General features: G+C 40.2%; 1 protein-coding gene across 1 annotated transcript in view; it reads right to left on the bottom strand.

Moving 5' to 3' along the window:
* The window catches only part of MRPL39 (mitochondrial ribosomal protein L39), a 328,194-nt gene that overhangs the window by 43,159 nt on the left and 265,550 nt on the right, over nt 1–19,485 (bottom strand). The window contains exon 7 of the mRNA XM_053706005.1: nt 6,588–6,653. Coding sequence (XP_053561980.1) covers nt 6,588–6,653 — 66 coding nt within the window. The remainder of the gene's footprint in view (nt 1–6,587; nt 6,654–19,485) is intronic.

Below are 19,485 nucleotides of genomic sequence, written 5' to 3'. Positions count from 1 at the left end.
ATGCTTACCTGATAAATTACTTTCTCCAACGGTGTGTCCGGTCCACGGCGTCATCCTTACTTGTGGGATATTCTCTTCCCCAACAGGAAATGGCAAAGAGCCCAGCAAAGCTGGTCATATGATCCCTCCTAGGCTCCGCCTACCCCAGTCATTCGACCGACGTAGAGGAGGAAATATGCATAGGAGAAACCATATGATACTGTGGTGACTGTAGTTAGAGAAAATAATTCATCAGACCTGATTAAAAAAATCAGGGCGGGCCGTGGACCGGACACACCGTTGGAGAAAGTAATTTATCAGGTAAGCATAAATTCTGTTTTCTCCAACATAGGTGTGTCCGGTCCACGGCGTCATCCTTACTTGTGGGAACCAATACCAAAGCTTTAGGACACGGATGAAGGGAGGGAGCAAATCAGGTCACCTAAATGGAAGGCACCACGGCTTGCAAAACCTTTCTCCCAAAAATAGCCTCTGAAGAAGCAAAAGTATCAAATTTGTAAAATTTGGCAAAAGTGTGCAGTGAAGACCAAGTCGCTGCCTTACATATCTGGTCAACAGAAGCCTCGTTCTTGAAGGCCCATGTGGAAGCCACAGCCCTAGTGGAGTGAGCTGTGATTCTTTCAGGAGGCTGCCGTCCGGCAGTCTCATAAGCCAAACGGATAATGCTTTTAAGCCAAAAAGAAAGAGAGGTAGAAGTTGCTTTTTGACCTCTCCTTTTACCAGAATAAACAACAAACAAAGAAGAAGTTTGTCTGAAATCTTTAGTGGCCTCTAAATAGAATTTTAGAGCACGGACTACGTCCAAATTGTGTAACAAACGTTCCTTCTTTGAAACTGGATTCGGGCACAAAGAAGGTACAACTATCTCCTGGTTAATATTCTTGTTGGAAACAACTTTCGGAAGAAAACCAGGCTTAGTACGCAAAACCACCTTATCTGCATGGAACACCAGATAGGGCGGAGAACACTGCAGAGCAGATAACTCAGAAACTCTTCTAGCAGAAGAAATTGCAACCAAAAACAAAACTTTCCAAGATAATAACTTAATATCTACGGAATGTAAGGGTTCAAACGGAACCCCTTGAAGAACTGAAAGAACTAGATTAAGACTCCAGGGAGGAGTCAAAGGTCTGTAAACAGGCTTGATTCTAACCAGAGCCTGAACAAACGCTTGAACGTCTGGCACAGCTGCCAGCCTTTTGTGAAGTAAAACAGATAACGCAGAAATCTGTCCCTTCAGAGAACTTGCAGATAATCCCTTCTCCAAACCCTCTTGTAGAAAGGATAAAATCCTAGGAATTTTTATCTTGTTCCATGGGAATCCTTTAGATTCACACCAATAGATATATTTTTTCCATATCTTATGGTAAATTTTTCTAGTTACAGGCTTTCTAGCCTGAATCAGAGTATCTATTACAGAATCTGAAAACCCACGCTTTGATAAAATCAAGCGTTCAATCTCCAAGCAGTCAGTTGGAGAGAAACCAGATTCGGATGTTCGAATGGACCTTGAACAAGAAGGTCCTGTCTCAAAGGTAGCTTCCATGGTGGAGCCGATGACATATTCACCAGGTCTGCATACCAAGTCCTGCGTGGCCACGCAGGAGCTATCAAGATCACCGAAGCCCTCTACTGGTTGATCCTGGCTACCAGCCTGGGAATGAGAGGAAACAGTGGGAAAACATAAGCTAGGTTGAAGGTCCAAGGTGCTACTAGTGCATCCACTAGAGTCGCTTTGAGATCCCTGGATCTGGACCCGTAACAAGGAACCTTGAAGTTCTGACGAGACGCCATCAGATCCATGTCTGGAATGCCCCATAATTGGGTTATTTGGGCAAAGATTTCCGGGTGGAGTTCCCACTCCCCCGGATGGAATGTCTGACGACTCAGAAAATCCGCTTCCCAATTTTCCACTCCTGGGATGTGGATTGCAGACAAGTGGCAGGAGTGATCCTCCGCCCATTGAATTATCTTGGTCACTTCCTCCATCGCCAGGGAACTCCTTGTTCCCCCCTGATGGTTGATATATGCGACTGTCGTCATGTTGTCTGATTGAAACCTTATGAATTTGGCCTTTTCTAGATGAGGCCACGCTTTGAGAGCATTGAATATCGCTCTCAGTTCCAGAATGTTTATCGGGAGAAGAGATTCTTCCCGAGACCATAGACCCTGAGCTTTCAGGGGTTCCCAGACCGCGCCCCAGCCCACCAGACTGGCATCGGTCGTGACAATGACCCACTCTGGTCTGCGGAAGCTCATTCCCTGTGACAGGTTGTCCAGGATTAGCCACCAACGGAGTGAATCTCTGGTCCTTTGATCTACTTGAATCGTCGGAGACAAGTCTGTATAATCCCCATTCCACTGTCTGAGCATGCACAGTTGTAATGGTCTTAGATGAATTCGTGCAAAAGGAACTATGTCCATTGCTGCAACCATCAATCCTATTACTTCCATGCACTGCGCTATGGAAGGACGAAGAACAGAATGAAGAACTTGACAAGAGCTTAGAAGTTTTGATTTTCTGACCTCTGTCAGAAAAATTCTCATTTCTAAGGAGTCTATTATTGTTCCCAAGAAGGGAACTCTTGTTGACGGGGAAAGAGAACTTTTTTCTATGTTTACTTTCCATCCGTGAGATCTGAGAAAGGCTAGGACGATGTCCGTATGAGCCTTTGCTTTTGACAGAGACGACGCTTGAATCAGGATGCCGTCCAAGTACGGTACTACTGCAATGCCCCTTGGTCTTAGAACCGCTAGAAGGGACCCTATTACCTTTGTGAAAATTCTCGGAGCAGTGGCTAATCCGAATGGAAGTGCCACAAACTGGTAATGCTTGTCCAGAAAAGCGAACCTTAGGAACTGATGATGTTCCTTGTGGATAGGAATATGGAGGTACGCATCCTTTAAATCCACCGTGGTCATAAATTGACCTTCCTGGATGGTAGGAAGGATCGTTCGAATGGTTTCCATTTTGAACGATGGAACCCTGAGAAATTTGTTTAGGATCTTGAGATCTAGAATTGGTCTGAACGTTCCCTCTTTTTTGGGAACTATGAACAGGTTGGAGTAAAACCCCATCCCTTGTTCTCTTATTGGAACTGGATGAATTACTCCCATCCTTAACAGGTCTTCTACACAATGTAAGAATGCCTGTCTTTTTATTTGGTTTGAAGATAATTGAGACCTGTGGAACCTTCCCCTTGGGGGTAGTTCCTTGAATTCCAGGAGATAACCTTGAGAAACTATTTCTAGTGCCCAAGGATCCTGAACATCTCTTGCCCAGGCCTGAGCAAAGAGAGAAAGTCTGCCCCCCACCAGATCCGGTCCCGGATCGGGGGCCATCCCTTCATGCTGTTTTGGTAGCAGTGGCAGGCTTCTTGGCCTGCTTACCCTTGTTCCAGCCTTGCATCGGTCTCCAGGCTGGTTTGGGTTGAGAAGTATTACCCTCTTGCTTAGAGGATGTAGAAGTAGAGGCTGGTCCGTTTCTGCGAAAGGGACGAAAATTAGGCTTATTTCTAGCCTTAAAAGACCTATCCTGAGGAAGGGCGTGGCCCTTTCCTCCGGTGATGTCTGAAATAATCTCCTTCAAATCAGGACCAAACAGTGTTTTGCCCTTGAAAGGGATGTTAAGCAATTTTGTCTTGGAAGACACATCCGCTGACCAAGACTTTAGCCAGAGCGCTCTGCGCGCCACGATAGCAAACCCTGAATTTTTCGCCGCTAATCTCGCTAATTGCAAAGCGGCATCTAGAATAAAAGAGTTAGCCAATTTAAGTGCATGAACTCTGTCCATAACCTCCTCATACGAAGATTCTTTATCGAGCGACTTTTCTAGTTCTTCGAACCAGAAACACGCTGCCGTAGTGACAGGAACAATGCATGAAATTGGTTGAAGAAGGTAACCTTGCTGAACAAACATTTTTTTAAGCAAACCCTCTAATTTTTTATCCATAGGATCTTTAAAAGCACAACTATCTTCTATGGGAATAGTAGTGCGTTTGTTTAGAGTAGAGACCGCCCCCTCGACCTTAGGGACTGTCTGCCATAAGTCCTTTCTGGGGTCGACTATAGGAAATAATTTCTTAAATATAGGGGGAGGCACAAAAGGTATGCCGGGCCTTTCCCATTCCTTGTTTACTATGTCCGCCACCCGCTTGGGTATAGGAAAAACATTGGGGGGCACCGGAACCTCTAGGAACTTGTCCATCTTACATAATTTCTCTGGAATGACCAAATTGTCACAATCATCCAGAGTAGATAATACCTCCTTAAGCAGTGCGCGGAGATGTTCTAATTTAAATTTAAATGTTACAACATCAGGTTCAGCTTGTTGAGAAATTTTTCCTGAATCTGAAATTTCTCCCTCAGACAAAACCTCCCTCCTGGCCCCTTCAGATTGGTGTGAGGGTATGTCAGAAGCGTTATCATCAGCGTCCTCTTGCTCTTCAGTGTTTAAAACAGAGCAATCGCGCTTTCTTTGATAAGTAGGCATTTTAGATAAAATATTTGCAATAGAATTATCCATAACAGCCGTTAATTGTTGCATAGTAATAAGTATTGGCGCACTAGATGTACTAGGGGCCTCTTGTGTGGGCAAAACTGGTGTAGACACAGAAGGGGGTGATGCAGTACCATGCTTACTCCCCTCATCTGAAGAATCATCTTGGGCACTATTATTATCTGTGGCATCATTGTCCCTACTTTGTTTGGACACCCTGTCACAATTATCACATATATTTAAATGGGGAGACACATTGGCTTTCATACATATAGAACATCGTTTATCTGATGGTTCAGACATGTTAAACAGGCTTAAACTTGTCAACAAAGCACAAAAGACGTTTTAAAATAAAACCGTTACTGTCACTTTAAATTTTAAACAGAACACACTTTATTACTGAATATGCGAAAAAGTATGAAGCAATTGTTCAAAATTCACCAAAATTTCACCACAGTGTCTTAAAGCCTTAAAAGTATTGCACACCAAATTTGAAAGCTTTAACCCTTAAAATAACGGAACCGGAGCCGTTTTTTACATTTAACCCCTATACAGTCCCAGGAATCTGCTTTGCTGAGACCCAACCAAGCCCAGAGGGGAATACGATACCAAATGACGCCTTCTATAAGCTTTTTCAGTGGATCTTAGCTCCTCACACATGCATCTGCATGCCTTGCCTTCCAAAAACAACTGCGCATTAGTGGCGCGAAAATGAGGCTCTGCCTATGACTAGAGAAGGCCCCCATCTGAAAAAGGTGTCCATACAGTGCCTGCCGTTTTTTAACAACAATCCCCAAGATTATAATAACTATAAAGCGCTATAATCTGTCAAATATGCTTAGCCAGTAATCGTTTTAGCCCAGAAAAATGTCTACCAGTTTTTTAAGCCCTTATAAAGCCTTTATTCTTATACTTAATCTAAGAAAATGGCTTACCGGTCCCCATAGGGAAAATGACAGCCTTCCAGCATTACCAAGTCGTGTTAGAAATGTGGCCATCATACCTCAGGCAGAAAAGTCTGCCAACTGCTTCCCCCAACTGAAGTTACTTCATCTCAACAGTCCTGTGTGGAAACAGCAATCGATTTTAGTAACGTTTGCTAAAATCATCTTCCTCTCACAAACAGAAATCTTCTTCTCTTATCTGTTTCAGAGTAAATAGTACATACCAGCACTATTTTAAAATAACAAACACTTGATTGAAGAATAAAAACTACATTTAAACACCAAAAAACTCTTAGCCATCTCCGTGGAGATGTTGCCTGTGCAACGGCAAAGAGAATGACTGGGGTAGGCGGAGCCTAGGAGGGATCATATGACCAGCTTTGCTGGGCTCTTTGCCATTTCCTGTTGGGGAAGAGAATATCCCACAAGTAAGGATGACGCCGTGGACCGGACACACCTATGTTGGAGAAATGTGTATACATGAATGAATGATGTATGTATGTATACCATCACATAAATTAAGAAAGCTAGCAACTAGAATAACAATAGGATTGTCTCAGAAAGCAGGTATAAGCTAATCTGTCTCTAAGGTTGACATTTTTGATATATGGTCTGACATAGTACTACTGAATAGAATTTGCTGACTTAAACTTTGTAAAGAAATGTTATTTATGTTGTTTCCATATTTGGTAAAAACCCTTGAATTTGTTAGCTAGCCAATCATGAAATGTATTAGTCTAGATCAGGAATGCCTTGTCTCCTGTGTATAAATACCTGGGTTGGGTCTCCCCCCCACCCACAGAGAAAACCTTATATTCTTTCTCTCCTCATTGCAGTGTGTTTTCAATAAACAAACCCTCTTTAACCTGTTGTGTTAAGAAGAGTTATTAATTACAGGGTGAATATCACCAACACTCCCAACATTGCATTGCTGCTCTAGAGCTGACTTTAACATTGCAAGGGTTAAACACACAGTTATATACAATCAATGGTGCAGTAACATATTTTCTTTTTTGCACTCTCATGTCATTTTTAAGGTTTGTACAAATCATAGGAATATTTAGCACTTGGCACTGAAACAAGTGCAACAGATTTAAAAATACACCATAAAAACATATTTTCCCCCAAAAAACATAAATACTAACTTGTGCAATGTTACTATTCCTTCGGGATTCTGTGCTGCTTTTTCTTCAACTGCAATTATTTTATACCTACAAAAGACATAGGAAAATGTTTCACATGACTACAATGTAATAATTATAGTGTTTGTACGCTATTGAGGCGTGCTACCAGCATGACAGACATCAGACACATAGGAAGGAACCTTCAGCTAACCCAAGGAGAATCTGAAATGCTGTAGTGACACTGGAAGCAAACATTTCCTATAATGCTTAATAAACAACAAAAATTACCACATATTTAAAAAAAATCTATAAGCAATAGTTAAAGTGACGCTGTACTAAAGAATGGTGTATCTAAGCTCATGTTAAAATAAATTTTTAGCCTGAAAAAAGGTTAAAAATGTTTATCAGTTTATAATGCTCATTGGCTAATAGGTACTTCCTCCAAATGTTCATTGGCTGATAAATCATTCCTGCTAAGCACTGCCCAATCATATCAATTATAGAAAATTATGAGTGTCACCTTCCAGAAAAAAATATTTAAATGAATATTGTAACTAACAGGAACAACAACTGTATACTGCAGTATTCATTCTTATTGGCTGCTCTCCCACAGATATACTTGTGGAAAGGAACAAACCTCCATAAGCCTGACAGGGTAATTCTGTATTAAACTTCTTTATTTAAGTTTGTATTTCATGGCTCACACTTAATATTATATACTATAGATAACTGTTACTGTTCCTTCTTGTGCCATAGGAACAATTCTATTTGCATGCATCTGAAAGCACTGCATCTCACTTTGAATTACTACTCCAACGCAAGTTGAGCAAGCTGTCATCTACACACAATGTCAACGCTTGATTGAATGATCAATTTTTTAAGAGCACATAAAAAGCCTAAGAAACAATGTGCAATCCATTTTTCTAACATAATAACACTGTTAATGCACTTACAGCCACATAACGCTATATATTTAAAACATTGATATTACCATGCGAGTATAAAAAAATATAAATTACTGCAACTTCTTTTGACTTTGTTTGATTCTAACACACTTTAAAAAAAGTAGTTCCTATTCTTTACATGTAAAGAACTATGGTCCCATTCCAATCCATCAGGCTCTCGCGGGTCTAATCTGACTTATGTGGGTATGCGGCAAGTAGTGTCGCTGCAGGGTTAATCAGGTTTGATTGGAGAACTTATTCAGGTGTGACTGACGGGGCTGCAGGGCCAGAAGTCTAATATGAGGTCTAATTAAAGCCCGCTATTACAAGTTGATAAAGCACTGCAGGATCTGTCCATGTCTTATGCATCATAATGAATGACAGATGTGCAATACTTGATAAGTGTTTACAAAGTATGTGTGAATATGTTAAGAAAATTAATTTGCGAAATTCACCTTAACAGAATCACGATAAACAAAATGTTTTTTTACATTTTTGCGGTGTTTGTGTTTAGCTGTAATTTTCCTCTTACTTATTTACTGTACCCATATACCGTTTTTTCTCGCCACTAAATGGACTTTCTAAAGGTACCATTATTTTTTTTATACTATAAAAAAATATATAAAATATGATGAAAAAATAGAAAAAACACACTTTTTCTAACTTTAACCCCCCGAAATCTTACACATCTACAACCACCAAAAAACACCCATGTTAAATAGTTTCAAAAGTGTGTCCTGAGTTTAGAAATACCCAATGTTTACATGTTCTTTGCTTTTTTTGCAAGTTATAGGACAATAAGTACAAGTAACACTTTGCTATTTCCAAACCACTTTTTCTTTTCTTCAAAATTAGCAATAGTTACATTGTAACACTGATATCTGTCAGAAATCCCTGAATAACCATTCACATGTATATATTTTTTTATCAGTAGAAAACCCAAAGTATTGATCTAGGCCCATTTTGGTATATTTTATGCCACCATTTCACCGCAAAATGCGATCAAATACAAATTTTAGGTTTCTCACTGAAATGATTTACAAACAGCTTGTGCAATTATGGCACAAATGGTTGTAAATGCTTCTCTGGGATCCCCTTTGTTCAGAAATAGCAGCCATATATGGCTTTGGCGTTGCTTTTTGGTAATAAGAAGGCCGCTAAATGCCGCTCCGCACCACACTTGTATTATGTTGAGCAGTTAAGGAGTTAATTAGGTAGCTTGTAGGGTTAATTTTAGCTTTAGCGTAGAGATCAGCCTCCCACCTGACATCCCACCCCCTGATCCCTCCCTGACCCCCCTCAAACAGCTCTCTTCCCTCCCCCACCTCACAATTGTCACCACCATCTTAAGTATTGGCAGAAAGTCTGCCAGTACTAAAATAAAAAGCTTTTTTTTTTTTTATTACATTTTTTTTTATATTGATTCTGCAGTGTTGAATCCGCCTAAGCCCCCAACCTCCCTGATCCCCCCCCCCATACAGCTCTCTAACCCTCCCCCTCTACCTATTTGCCGCCATATTGGGTACTGTCAGATGTCTGTTTGTTTGTTTGTTTGTTTTTTATATACAATAAAACATTTTCTGTAGTGTAGCTTCCCCCCCTCAAGCTACCCTCCCAGATCCCTTGCCCATCATTTATTCCCCGCTCCCTCTCCCTCCTTTCCTTACATTTACAATACATTAATGTAAATGTGGCACGTGCGGACATGCCCCCCCCCCCCCCGCGCTGCACTCCCGCCGCATCGCTCACACTTCTGTGTGACCGGATCAGGCACGTCCTTGGTCCTTAACTGTATTTTTTTATAGGATATGCCTGACACGTCCTTGGTCGTTAAGGGGTTAAAGGGATAATAAACCCATTTTTTTTTTATTTTATGATTCAAATAGAGCAGGCAATTTTAAGCAACTTTCTAATTTATTCATATTATCAATTTTTCTTTGTTGCTTGGTATCTTTAGTTGAAAAAGCAGAAATGAAAGCTTAGGAGCCAACCCATTTTTGGTTCAGAACCCTGGATAGCGCTTGCTGATCCTAAAATGGTCCGACTACTGAGCTTTCATTCCTGATTTTCAAATAAAGATACCAAGAGAAAGAAGAAAAATTGATAATAGGAGTAAATTAGAAAGTTGCTTAAAATCTGAATCATAAAAGAAAAAAAAAATTGTGTTTAGTATCCCTTTAAAATTGAAGAAGAAAAAAAACATTTAAACTGCATATAAATGCTGTGTAAAATAGGCCAAAATAGGATTTGAAAAGGCTGCTCTTCAAACATGTATGGGTTGGAGTATGCTGTCATATTGCCTGCTCATATTGAGCATGTGCAACAGTTTACAGGTATAAGTATATATTTATCTGATGGCTGTCACCTCAGCAGAAGGTGGGACTGCAATAGTATTTGCACATTCATAGTGATATGCGCTGTAACCCTTGGCACATGCTAGAGTACTAAACAATACAGCAGTATCCAGTGAAACACTGCCCTCCTCTATATGTAGATGCTGAAACTGCCACCTATAATGAAAATTAAAATACTGAAGTATTGGACCCAGAAAAGCTATGTAAACAAAATCCAGAATAAATTACACTCCCAATAGGTGGTGGGGGTTATAGTTATTATATCAGTCAGAAATAATCACATTTAGTTTGTTTTTTCTTTTTATTTCAAAAGGGCAACAACATATATTTTATATAAAAAAAAAAAAACCTTAAAGGGACATTAAACCCAAATTTTTTCTTTCATGATTTAGAAAGAGCATGCCATTTTAAACAACTTTCTAATTTACTTCTATTGTCCAATTTCCTTTATTCTCTTGATATACTTTGCTGAAAAGCATATCTAGATAGGCTCAGTAGCTGCTGATTGGTTGCTGCACATAAATGCCTCGTCTGATTGGCTAACCCATGTGCAATGCTATTTCTTCAACAAAGGATATCTAAAGAATTAAGCAAATTAGATAATAGAAGTAAATTGGAATGTTGTTTAAAATTGTATTCTCTATCTGAATCATGAAATATTTTTTGGGGGTTTAGTGTCCCTTTAAGGAGTAGTTTCCCATACACTTTATACTTTTCTCCTGGTATAGCAAAAAGTTAAAAAACACATTAAAGGAAAAACAATTTTAAAGTACACTATACTATCCCTTTAAACACTATCCCTTTAAACACCTCTTGCATAAACATTGTCTCTTGCCCGACGCTCCCAAAATAGGTGAAAAACTAAATTTATGCTTACCTGATAAATTACTTTCTTTTACGATATGACGAGTCCACGGATTTCATCCTTACTTGTGGGATATTAACCTCCTGCTAACAGGAAGTGGCAAAGAGCACCACAGCAGAGCTGTATATAAAGCCCCTCGCTTCCCCTCCACTCTCAGTCATTCGGCCGAAAGTATAGGAAGAGAAAAGGAAAGGCTAAAAAGGTGCAGAGGTGACTGAAGTTTACAAAAAATAAAAATAAAAACTGTCTTAAAAAGAACAGGGTGGGCCGTGGACTTGTCATATCGTAAAAGAAAGTAATTTATCAGGTAAGCATAAATTTAGTTTTCTTTTACAAAGATATGACGAGTCCACAGATTTCATTCTTACTTGTGGGAAACCAATACCAAAGCAATAGGAAACGGATGAAAGGGAAGGACAAGACAGGAACCTAAATGGAAGGCACCACTGCTTGAAGAACCTTTATCCCAAAGATAGCTTCAGAAGAAGCAAAAGTATCAAATTTGTAAAATTTGAAAAAGTGTGAAGGGACGACCAAGTCGCAGCCTTACAAATCTGTTCAACAGATCGTTTTAAAAAGCCCATGTGGAAGCCACAGCATGAGCCGTAATTCTTTTAGGAGGCTGCTGTCCAGCAGTTTCATATGCCAGGAGGATGATACTTCTCAGCCAAAAAGAAAGAGAGGTAGCCGTAGCTTTCTGACCCCTACGCTTTCCAGAATAAACAATGAATAATGAAGATGATTGACGGAAATCCTTAGTTGCCTGTAAGTAAAACTTTAAGGCACGGACCACGTCCAAGTTATGTAACAGACGCTCCTTCTTAGAAAAAGGATTAGGACACAAGGAAGGAACAACAAGTTCCTGATTAATATTCTTATTCGAAACAACCTTAGGAAGGAACCCAGGTTTGGTACGTAAAGCCACCTTATCAGAATGAAATATGAGATAAGGTGAATCACACTGTAATGATGAAAGCTCAGAAACTCTTTGAGCAGAATAAATAGCAACCAAAAACAGAACTTTTTAAGATAATAGTTTAATATCTATGGAATGCATAGGTTCAAACGGAACTTGCAGAACTCGAAGAACTAAATTCAAACTCCAGGGAGGTGTAATAGGTTTAAATACAGGCTTAATTCTAAATAGAGCCTGACAAAAAGACTGAATATCTGATACATTTGCCAAACGTTTGTGATACAAACTTGACCAAGCTGAAATTTGTTCCTTTAAGGAACTTGATGATAACCTTTTTTCCAATCCTTCTTGGAGAAAAGACAAAATCCTAGGAATCCTAACTTTACTCCATGAGTAACCCATGGATTCACACCAATAAAGATATTTACGCCATATCTTATGATAGATTTTTCTAGTGACAGGCTTTCTAGCCTGTATCAAAGTATTGATAACTGAATCAGAGAATCCTTGCTTCGATAAAATCAAGTGTTCAATCTCCACGCAGTCCGTTGCAGAGAAATTAGATTTGGAGTTTTGGAAAGGACCTTGAATGAGAAGGTCTTGTCTCAACGGAATTTTCCACGGTGGCAGAGAGGACATGTCCACTATATCCGCATACCAAGTCCTGCGTGGCCACGCAGGCGCTATCAGGATCACTGAAGCTCTCTCCTGTTTGATTCGAGCAATCACGCGTGGGAGGAGAGGAAACGGCGGAAACACATAAGCTAGGCTGAACAACCAAGGTACTGCCAAGGCATCTATCAGTTCGGCCTGAGGATCCCTTGACCGGGATCCGTATCTTGGAAGCTTGGCATTCTGACGAGATGCCATCAAATCCAATTCCAGTCTGCCCCATCTGAGAATCAATGAGGCAAATACCTCCGGGTGAAGTTCCCACTCCCCCGGATGAAAAGTCTGTCGACTTAGAAAAACTGCTTCCCAGTTCTCTACCCCTGGGATGTAGATCGCTGACAGATGACAAGAGTGGGCCTCTGCCCAACTGATTATCTTGGATACTTCTATCATCGCTAAGGAACTCCTTGTTCCCCCCTGATGATTGACATATGCCACAGTCGTTATGTTGTCCGACCGAAATCTGATTAATTTGGCCGAAGCCAACTGAGGCCACGCCTGAAGCGCATTGAATATTGCTCTCAGTTCCAGAATATTGATTGGAAGTAGAGACTCCACCTGAGTCCAAACACTGGCATCTGTTGTCACTATCACCCACAAGGGTCTGCGGAAACAAGTCCCCTGGGACAGATGATCTGGCGACAACCACCAAAGAAGAGAGTTTCTGGTCTCTTGATCCAGAATTATCTTTGGAGATAAATCCGCATAATCCCCATTCCACTGACCGAGCATGCACAGTTGCAGTGGTCTGAGATGAAAGCGAGCAAACGGAACGATGTGCATTGCCGCTACCATTAATCCGATTACCTCCATACACTGAACCACTGATGGCCGAGGAATTGACAGAAGTGCTCGGCAAGAATTCAAAATCTTTGATTTTCTGACCTCCATCAGAAATACTTTCATGGCTACAGAGTCTATCAGAGTTCCCAAGAAAGGAACCCTTGTCTGTGGAACAAGTGAACTCTTCTCTATGTTCACCTTCCAGCCGCGAGTTCTCAGAAAAGACAACACTGTGTCCGTGTGAGATTTTAGCAGATGATATGTTAACGCCTGAATCAGAATATCGTCCAGATAAGGCGCCACCGCTATCCCTTGCGGTCTGAGAACCGCCAAGAGAGACCCTAGAACCTTTGTGAAGATTCTGGGTGCTGTGGCCAACCCGAAAGGAAGAGCCACGAACTGATAATGTTTGTCCAAGAAGGCAAACCTTAGAAATTTGTTTAGACACTTGAGGTCCAAAATGGGTCTGAACGTTCCCTCTTTTTTAGGGACCACAAATAGGTTTGAGTAAAACCCCATGTCCCTGTTCCAATATTGAAACAGGACAGATTACTCCCATAGTAAAACGGTCTTTTACACAGCGTAAGAACGCCTCTCTCTTTATCTGGTTTGCAGATAATTTTGAAAGATGAAATCTCCCTCTTGGGAGAAAATCCTTGAATTCCAATTGATAACCGTGGGTCACTATTTCTAGTTCCCAGGAATCTTGAACATCTCTTGCCCAAGCCTGAGCAAAGAAAGAAAGTCTGCCCCCTACTAGATCCGGTCCCGGATTGGGGGCCACTCCTTCATGCTGTTTTAGGACCAGCAGTGGATTTTTTGGATTGTTTACCCTTATTCCAGTTCTGATTGGGTCTCCAGACTGACTTAGATTGGGAAAAATTCCCTTCCTGCTTTGTGGAAGAAGAAGCGGGGGGTCCTCCTTTAAAGTTCCAAAAGGAACGAAAATTATTCTGTTTACCCCTCATTTTAACCGACCTATCCTGAGGTAGGGCATGGCCCTTACCTCCTGTAATATCAGAAATGATCTCCTTCCATTCTGGCCCAAAAAGGGTCTTACCTTTAAAGGGAATAGCTAAAAGCTTATGTTTTGATGACACATCAGCAGACAAAGATCACAATTATTCAGAGTTGCTAAAACCTCCCTAAGCAACAGGCGGAGGTGTTCAAGCTTAAATTTAAATGACATAGCATCCAAATCTGTCTGAGGCAAAACATTCCCTGAATCAGAAATTTCACCCTCAGACAGTAATTCCCTGATCCCCAATCTCAGAGCACTGTGAGGGAACATCGGAAATAGCTAATAAAGCATAAGAGGATTCAGTATTTACATTAATACTTGAGCTACAGCGTTTACCCTGCAACACTGGTAATTTAGACAATACCTCTGTAAGGGTAGTTGACATAACTGTAGCCATCTCCTGCAGAGTAAAGGAATTAGACGCACTAGAAGTACTAGGCGTCGCTTGTGTGGGCATAAAAGGTTGTGACACTTGGGGAGAATTGGATGGCATATCCTGATTCTCTTCAGACTGAGAATCATCCTTAGGCACACTTACTTTATTTAAAATATGCTTTTTACATTGTAAAGCCCTTTCAGTACAAAAGTAACAATGTTAGAGGGGGTTACACAATAGCTTCTAAACACATAGAACAATGAGAAACCTCAATGTCAGACATGTTGAACAGACTAGTAATACCACAAAAGTTGTTTAAACACTTATTTATAGCATAAAATAAACATTAGAAAAAAATGTGTACTGTGCCTTTAAGAAAAGAAAAAGTGAACAACTTTTCCAAAATGCACAAAAAACGTTAAATTATTCCCAAATTTAACTTAATATCGTTGGTTAATCCAAAAATTACTGCACCCAGAAGCAAGGGCAGAAATAAGGCTTTAGAAGTACTTATATCAACATGTAGTCAAAAGATTGATAAAAAACATAATTTATGTAAGAACTTACCTGATAAATTAATTTCTTTCATATTAGCAAGAGTCCATGAGCTAGTGACGTATGGGATATACATTCCTACCAGGAGGGGCAAAGTTTCCCAAACCTCAAAATGCCTATAAATACACCCCTCACCACACCCACAAATCAGTTTAACGAATAGCCAAGAAGTGGGGTGATAAGACAAAAGTGCGAAAGCATAAAAAATAAGGAATTGGAATAATTGTGCTTTATACAAAAAAATCATAACCACCACAAAAAAGGGTGGGCCTCATGGACTCTTGCTAATATGAAAGAAATGAATTTATCAGGTAAGTTCTTACATAAATTATGTTTTCTTTCATGTAATTAGCAAGAGTCCATGAGCTAGTGACGTATGGGATAATGACTACCCAAAATGTGGATCTTTCCACGCAAGAGTCACAAGAGAGGGAGGGATAAAATAAAGACAGCCAATTCCGCTGAAAAATAATCCACACCCAAAATAAAGATTAAATGAAAAAAACTGAAATTATAAGCAGAAGATTCAAACTGAAACAGCTGCCTGGAGTACTTTTCTACCAAAAACAGCTTCAGAAGAAGAAAACACATCAAAATTGTAGAATTTAGTAAAAGTATGCAAAGAAGACCAAGTTGCTGCTTTGCAAATCTGATCAACCGAAGCATCATTCCTAAACGCCCAAGAAGTAGAAACTGACCTAGTAGAATGAGCTGTAATCCTTTGAGGCGGAGTTTTACCCGACTCGACATAAGCATGATGAATTAAAGATTTCAACCAAGATGCCAAAGAAATGGCAGAGGCCTTCTGACCTTTCCTAGAACCGGAAAAGATAACAAATAGACTAGAAGTCTTTCGGAAATTCTTAGTAGCTTCAACATAATATTTCAAAGCTCTAACTACATCCAAAGAATGCAATGATCTCTCCTTAGAATTCTTAGGATTAGGACACAATGAAGGAACCACAATTTCTCTACTAATGTTGTTAGAATTCACAACCTTAGGTAAAAATTTTAAAGAAGTTCGCAACACCGCCTTATCCTGATGAAAAATCAGAAAAGGAGACTCACAAGAAAGAGCAGATAATTCAGAAACTCGTCTGGCAGAAGAGATGGCCAAAAGGAACAAAACTTTCCAAGAAAGTAATTTGATGTCCAATGAATGCATAGGTTCAAACGGAGGAGCTTGAAGAGCCCCCAGAACCAAATTCAAACTCCAAGGAGGAGAAATTGACTTAATGAAAGGTTTTATACGAACCAAAGCTTGTACAAAACAATGAATATCAGGAAGATTAGCAATCTTTCTGTGAAAAAGAACAGAAAGAGCAGAGATTTGTCCTTTCAAGGAACTTGCAGACAAACCTTTATCCAAACCATCCTGAAGAAACTGTAAAATTCTCGGAATTCTAAAAGAATGCCTGGAAAAATGATGAGAAAGACACCAAGAAATATAAGTCTTCCAGACTCTATAATATATCTCCCTAGATACAGATTTACGAGCCTGTAACATAGTATTAATCAAAGAGTCAGAGAAACCTCTTTGACTAAGAATCAAGCGTTCAATCTCCATACCTTTAAATTTAAGGATTTGAGATCCTGATGGAAAAAGGACCTTGCGACAAAAGGTCTGGTCTTAACGGAAGAGTACACGGTTGGCAAGAGGCCATCCGGACAAGATCAACATACCAAAACCTGTGAGGCCATGCTGGAGCTACCAGCAGAACAAACGAGCATTCCTTCAGAATCTTGGAGATTACTCTTGGAAGAAGAACTAGAGGCGGAAAGATATAGGCAGGATGATACTTCCAATGAAGTGACAATGCATCCACTGCTTCCGCTTGAGGATCCCTGGATCTGGACAGATACCTGGGAAGTTTCTTGTTTAGATGAGAGGCCATCAGATCTATTTCTGGAAGTCCCCACATTTGAACAATCTGAAGAAATACCTCTGGGTGAAGAGACCATTCGCCCGGATGTAACGTTTGGCGGCTGAGATAATCCGCTTCCCAATTGTCTATACCTGGGATAGGAACCGCAGAAACTAGACAGGAGCTGGATTCCGCCCATACCAGAATTCGAGATACTTCCTTCATAGCCAGAGGACTGTGAGTCCCTCCTTGATGATTGATGTATGCCACAGTTGTGACATTGTCTGAAAACAAATGAACGATTCTCTCTTTAGAAGAGGCCATGACTGAAGACCTCTGAAAATTGCACGGAGTTCCAAAATATTGATCGGTAATCTCACCTCCTGAGATTCCCAAACCCCTTGTGCTGTCAGAGACCCCCAAACAGCTCCCCAACCTGTCAGACTTGCATCTGTTGAAATTACAGTCCAGGTGGGAAGAACAAAAGAAGCCCCCTGAACTAAACGATGGTGATCTGTCCACCACATCAGAGTGTGTCGTACAATCGGTGTTAAAGATATTAATTGAGATATCTTTGGGTAATCCCTGCACCACTGGTTCAGCATACAGAGCTGAAGAGGTCGCATGTGAAAACGAGCAAAGGGGATCGCGTCCGATGCTGCAGTCATAAGACCTAGAATTTCCATGCATAAAGCTACCAAAGGGAATGATTGTGACTGAAGGTTTCGACAAGCTGATATCAATTTTAGACGTCTCTTGTCCGTTAGTGACAGAGTCATGGACAATGAATCTATCTGGAAACTTAAAAGGTTACCCTTGTCTGAGGAATCAATGAACTTTTTGGTAAATTGATCCTCCAACCATGATCTTGAAGAAACACCACAAGTCGATTCGTATGAGATTCTGCTAAATGTGAAGACTGAGCAAGTACCAAGATATCGTCCAAATAAGGAAATACCACAATACCCTGTTCTCTGATTACAGACAGAAGGGCACCGAGAACCTTTGTAAAAATTCTTGGAGCTGTAGCTAGGCCAAACGGTAGAGCCACAAACTGGTAATGCTTGTCTAGGAAAGAGAATCTCAGAAACTGAAAGTGATCTGGATGAATCGGAATATGCAGATATGCATCCTGTAAATCTATTGTGGACATATAATGCTCTTGCTGAACAAAAGGCAGGATAGTCCTTATAGTTACCATCTTGAATGTTGGTATCCTTACATAACGATTCAATATTTTTAGATCCAGAACTGGTCTGAAGGAATTCTCCTTCTTTGGTACAATGAAGAGATTTGAATGAAACCCCAGCCCCTGTTCCAGAACTGGAACTGGTATAATTACTCCAGCCAACTCTAGATCTGAAACACATTTCAGAAATGCTTGAGCCTTCGCTAGGTTTACTGGGACACGGGAAAGAAAAAATCTCTTTGCAGGAGGCCTTATCTTGAAGCCAATTCTGTACCCTTCTGAAACAATGTTCTGAATCCAGAGATTGTGAACGGAATTGAACCAAATTTCTTTGAAAAAACGTAATCTGCCCCCTACCAGCTGAGCTGGAATGAGGGCCGCACCTTCATGTGGACTTGGGAGCTGGCTTTGGTTTTCTAAAAGGCTTGGATTTATTCCAGACTGGAGATGGTTTCCAAACTGATACCGCTCCTGAGGATGAAGGATCAGGCTTTTGTTCCTTGTTGTGACGAAAGGAACGAAAACGATTATTAGACCTAAATTTACCTTTAGATTTTTTATCCTGTGGTAAAAAAGTTCCTTTCCCTCCAGTAACAGTTGAGATAATAGAATCCAACTGAGAACCAAATAATTTATTACCCTGGAAAGAAAGGGAAAGCAGAGTAGACTTAGAAGACATATCAGCATTCCAAGTTTTAAGCCATAAAGCTCTTCTAGCTAAGATAGCTAGAGACATATACCTGACATCAACTCTAATGATATCAAAGATGGCATCACAAATAAAATTATTAGCATGTTGTAGAAGAATAATAATGCTATGAGAATTATGATCTGTTACTTGTTGCGCTAAAGCTTCTAACCAAAAAGTTGAAGCAGCAGCAACATCCGCTAAAGATATAGCAGGTCTAAGAAGATTACCTGAACACAAGTAAGCTTTTCTTAGAAAGGATTCAATTTTCCTATCTAAAGGATCTTTAAAGGAAGTACCATCTGCCGTAGGAATAGTAGTACGCTTAGCAAGAGTAGAGACAGCCCCATCAACCTTAGGGATTTTGTCCCAAAATTCTAATCTGTCAGATGGCACAGGATATAATTGCTTAAAACGTTTAGAAGGAGTAAAAGAATTACCCAAATTATTCCATTCCCTGGAAATTACTTCAGAAATAGCACCAGGGACAGGAAATACTTCTGGAATAACTACAGGAGATTTAAAAACCTTATCTAAACGTTTAGATTTAGTATCAAGAGGACTAGAATCCTCAATTTCTAATGCAATTAGGACTTCTTTAAGTAAAGAACGAATAAATTCCATTTTAAATAAATATGAAGATTTATCAGCATCAACCTCTGAGACAGAATCCTCTGAATCAGAAGAACAA

The sequence above is a fragment of the Bombina bombina genome, chromosome 3 (genome assembly GCF_027579735.1).
Source record: "Bombina bombina isolate aBomBom1 chromosome 3, aBomBom1.pri, whole genome shotgun sequence".
NCBI classification, from domain to species: Eukaryota; Metazoa; Chordata; class Amphibia; order Anura; family Bombinatoridae; genus Bombina; species Bombina bombina.
Note: the sequence above shows the minus strand (reverse complement) of the source record. Positions and strands in the feature narration are given on the sequence as shown.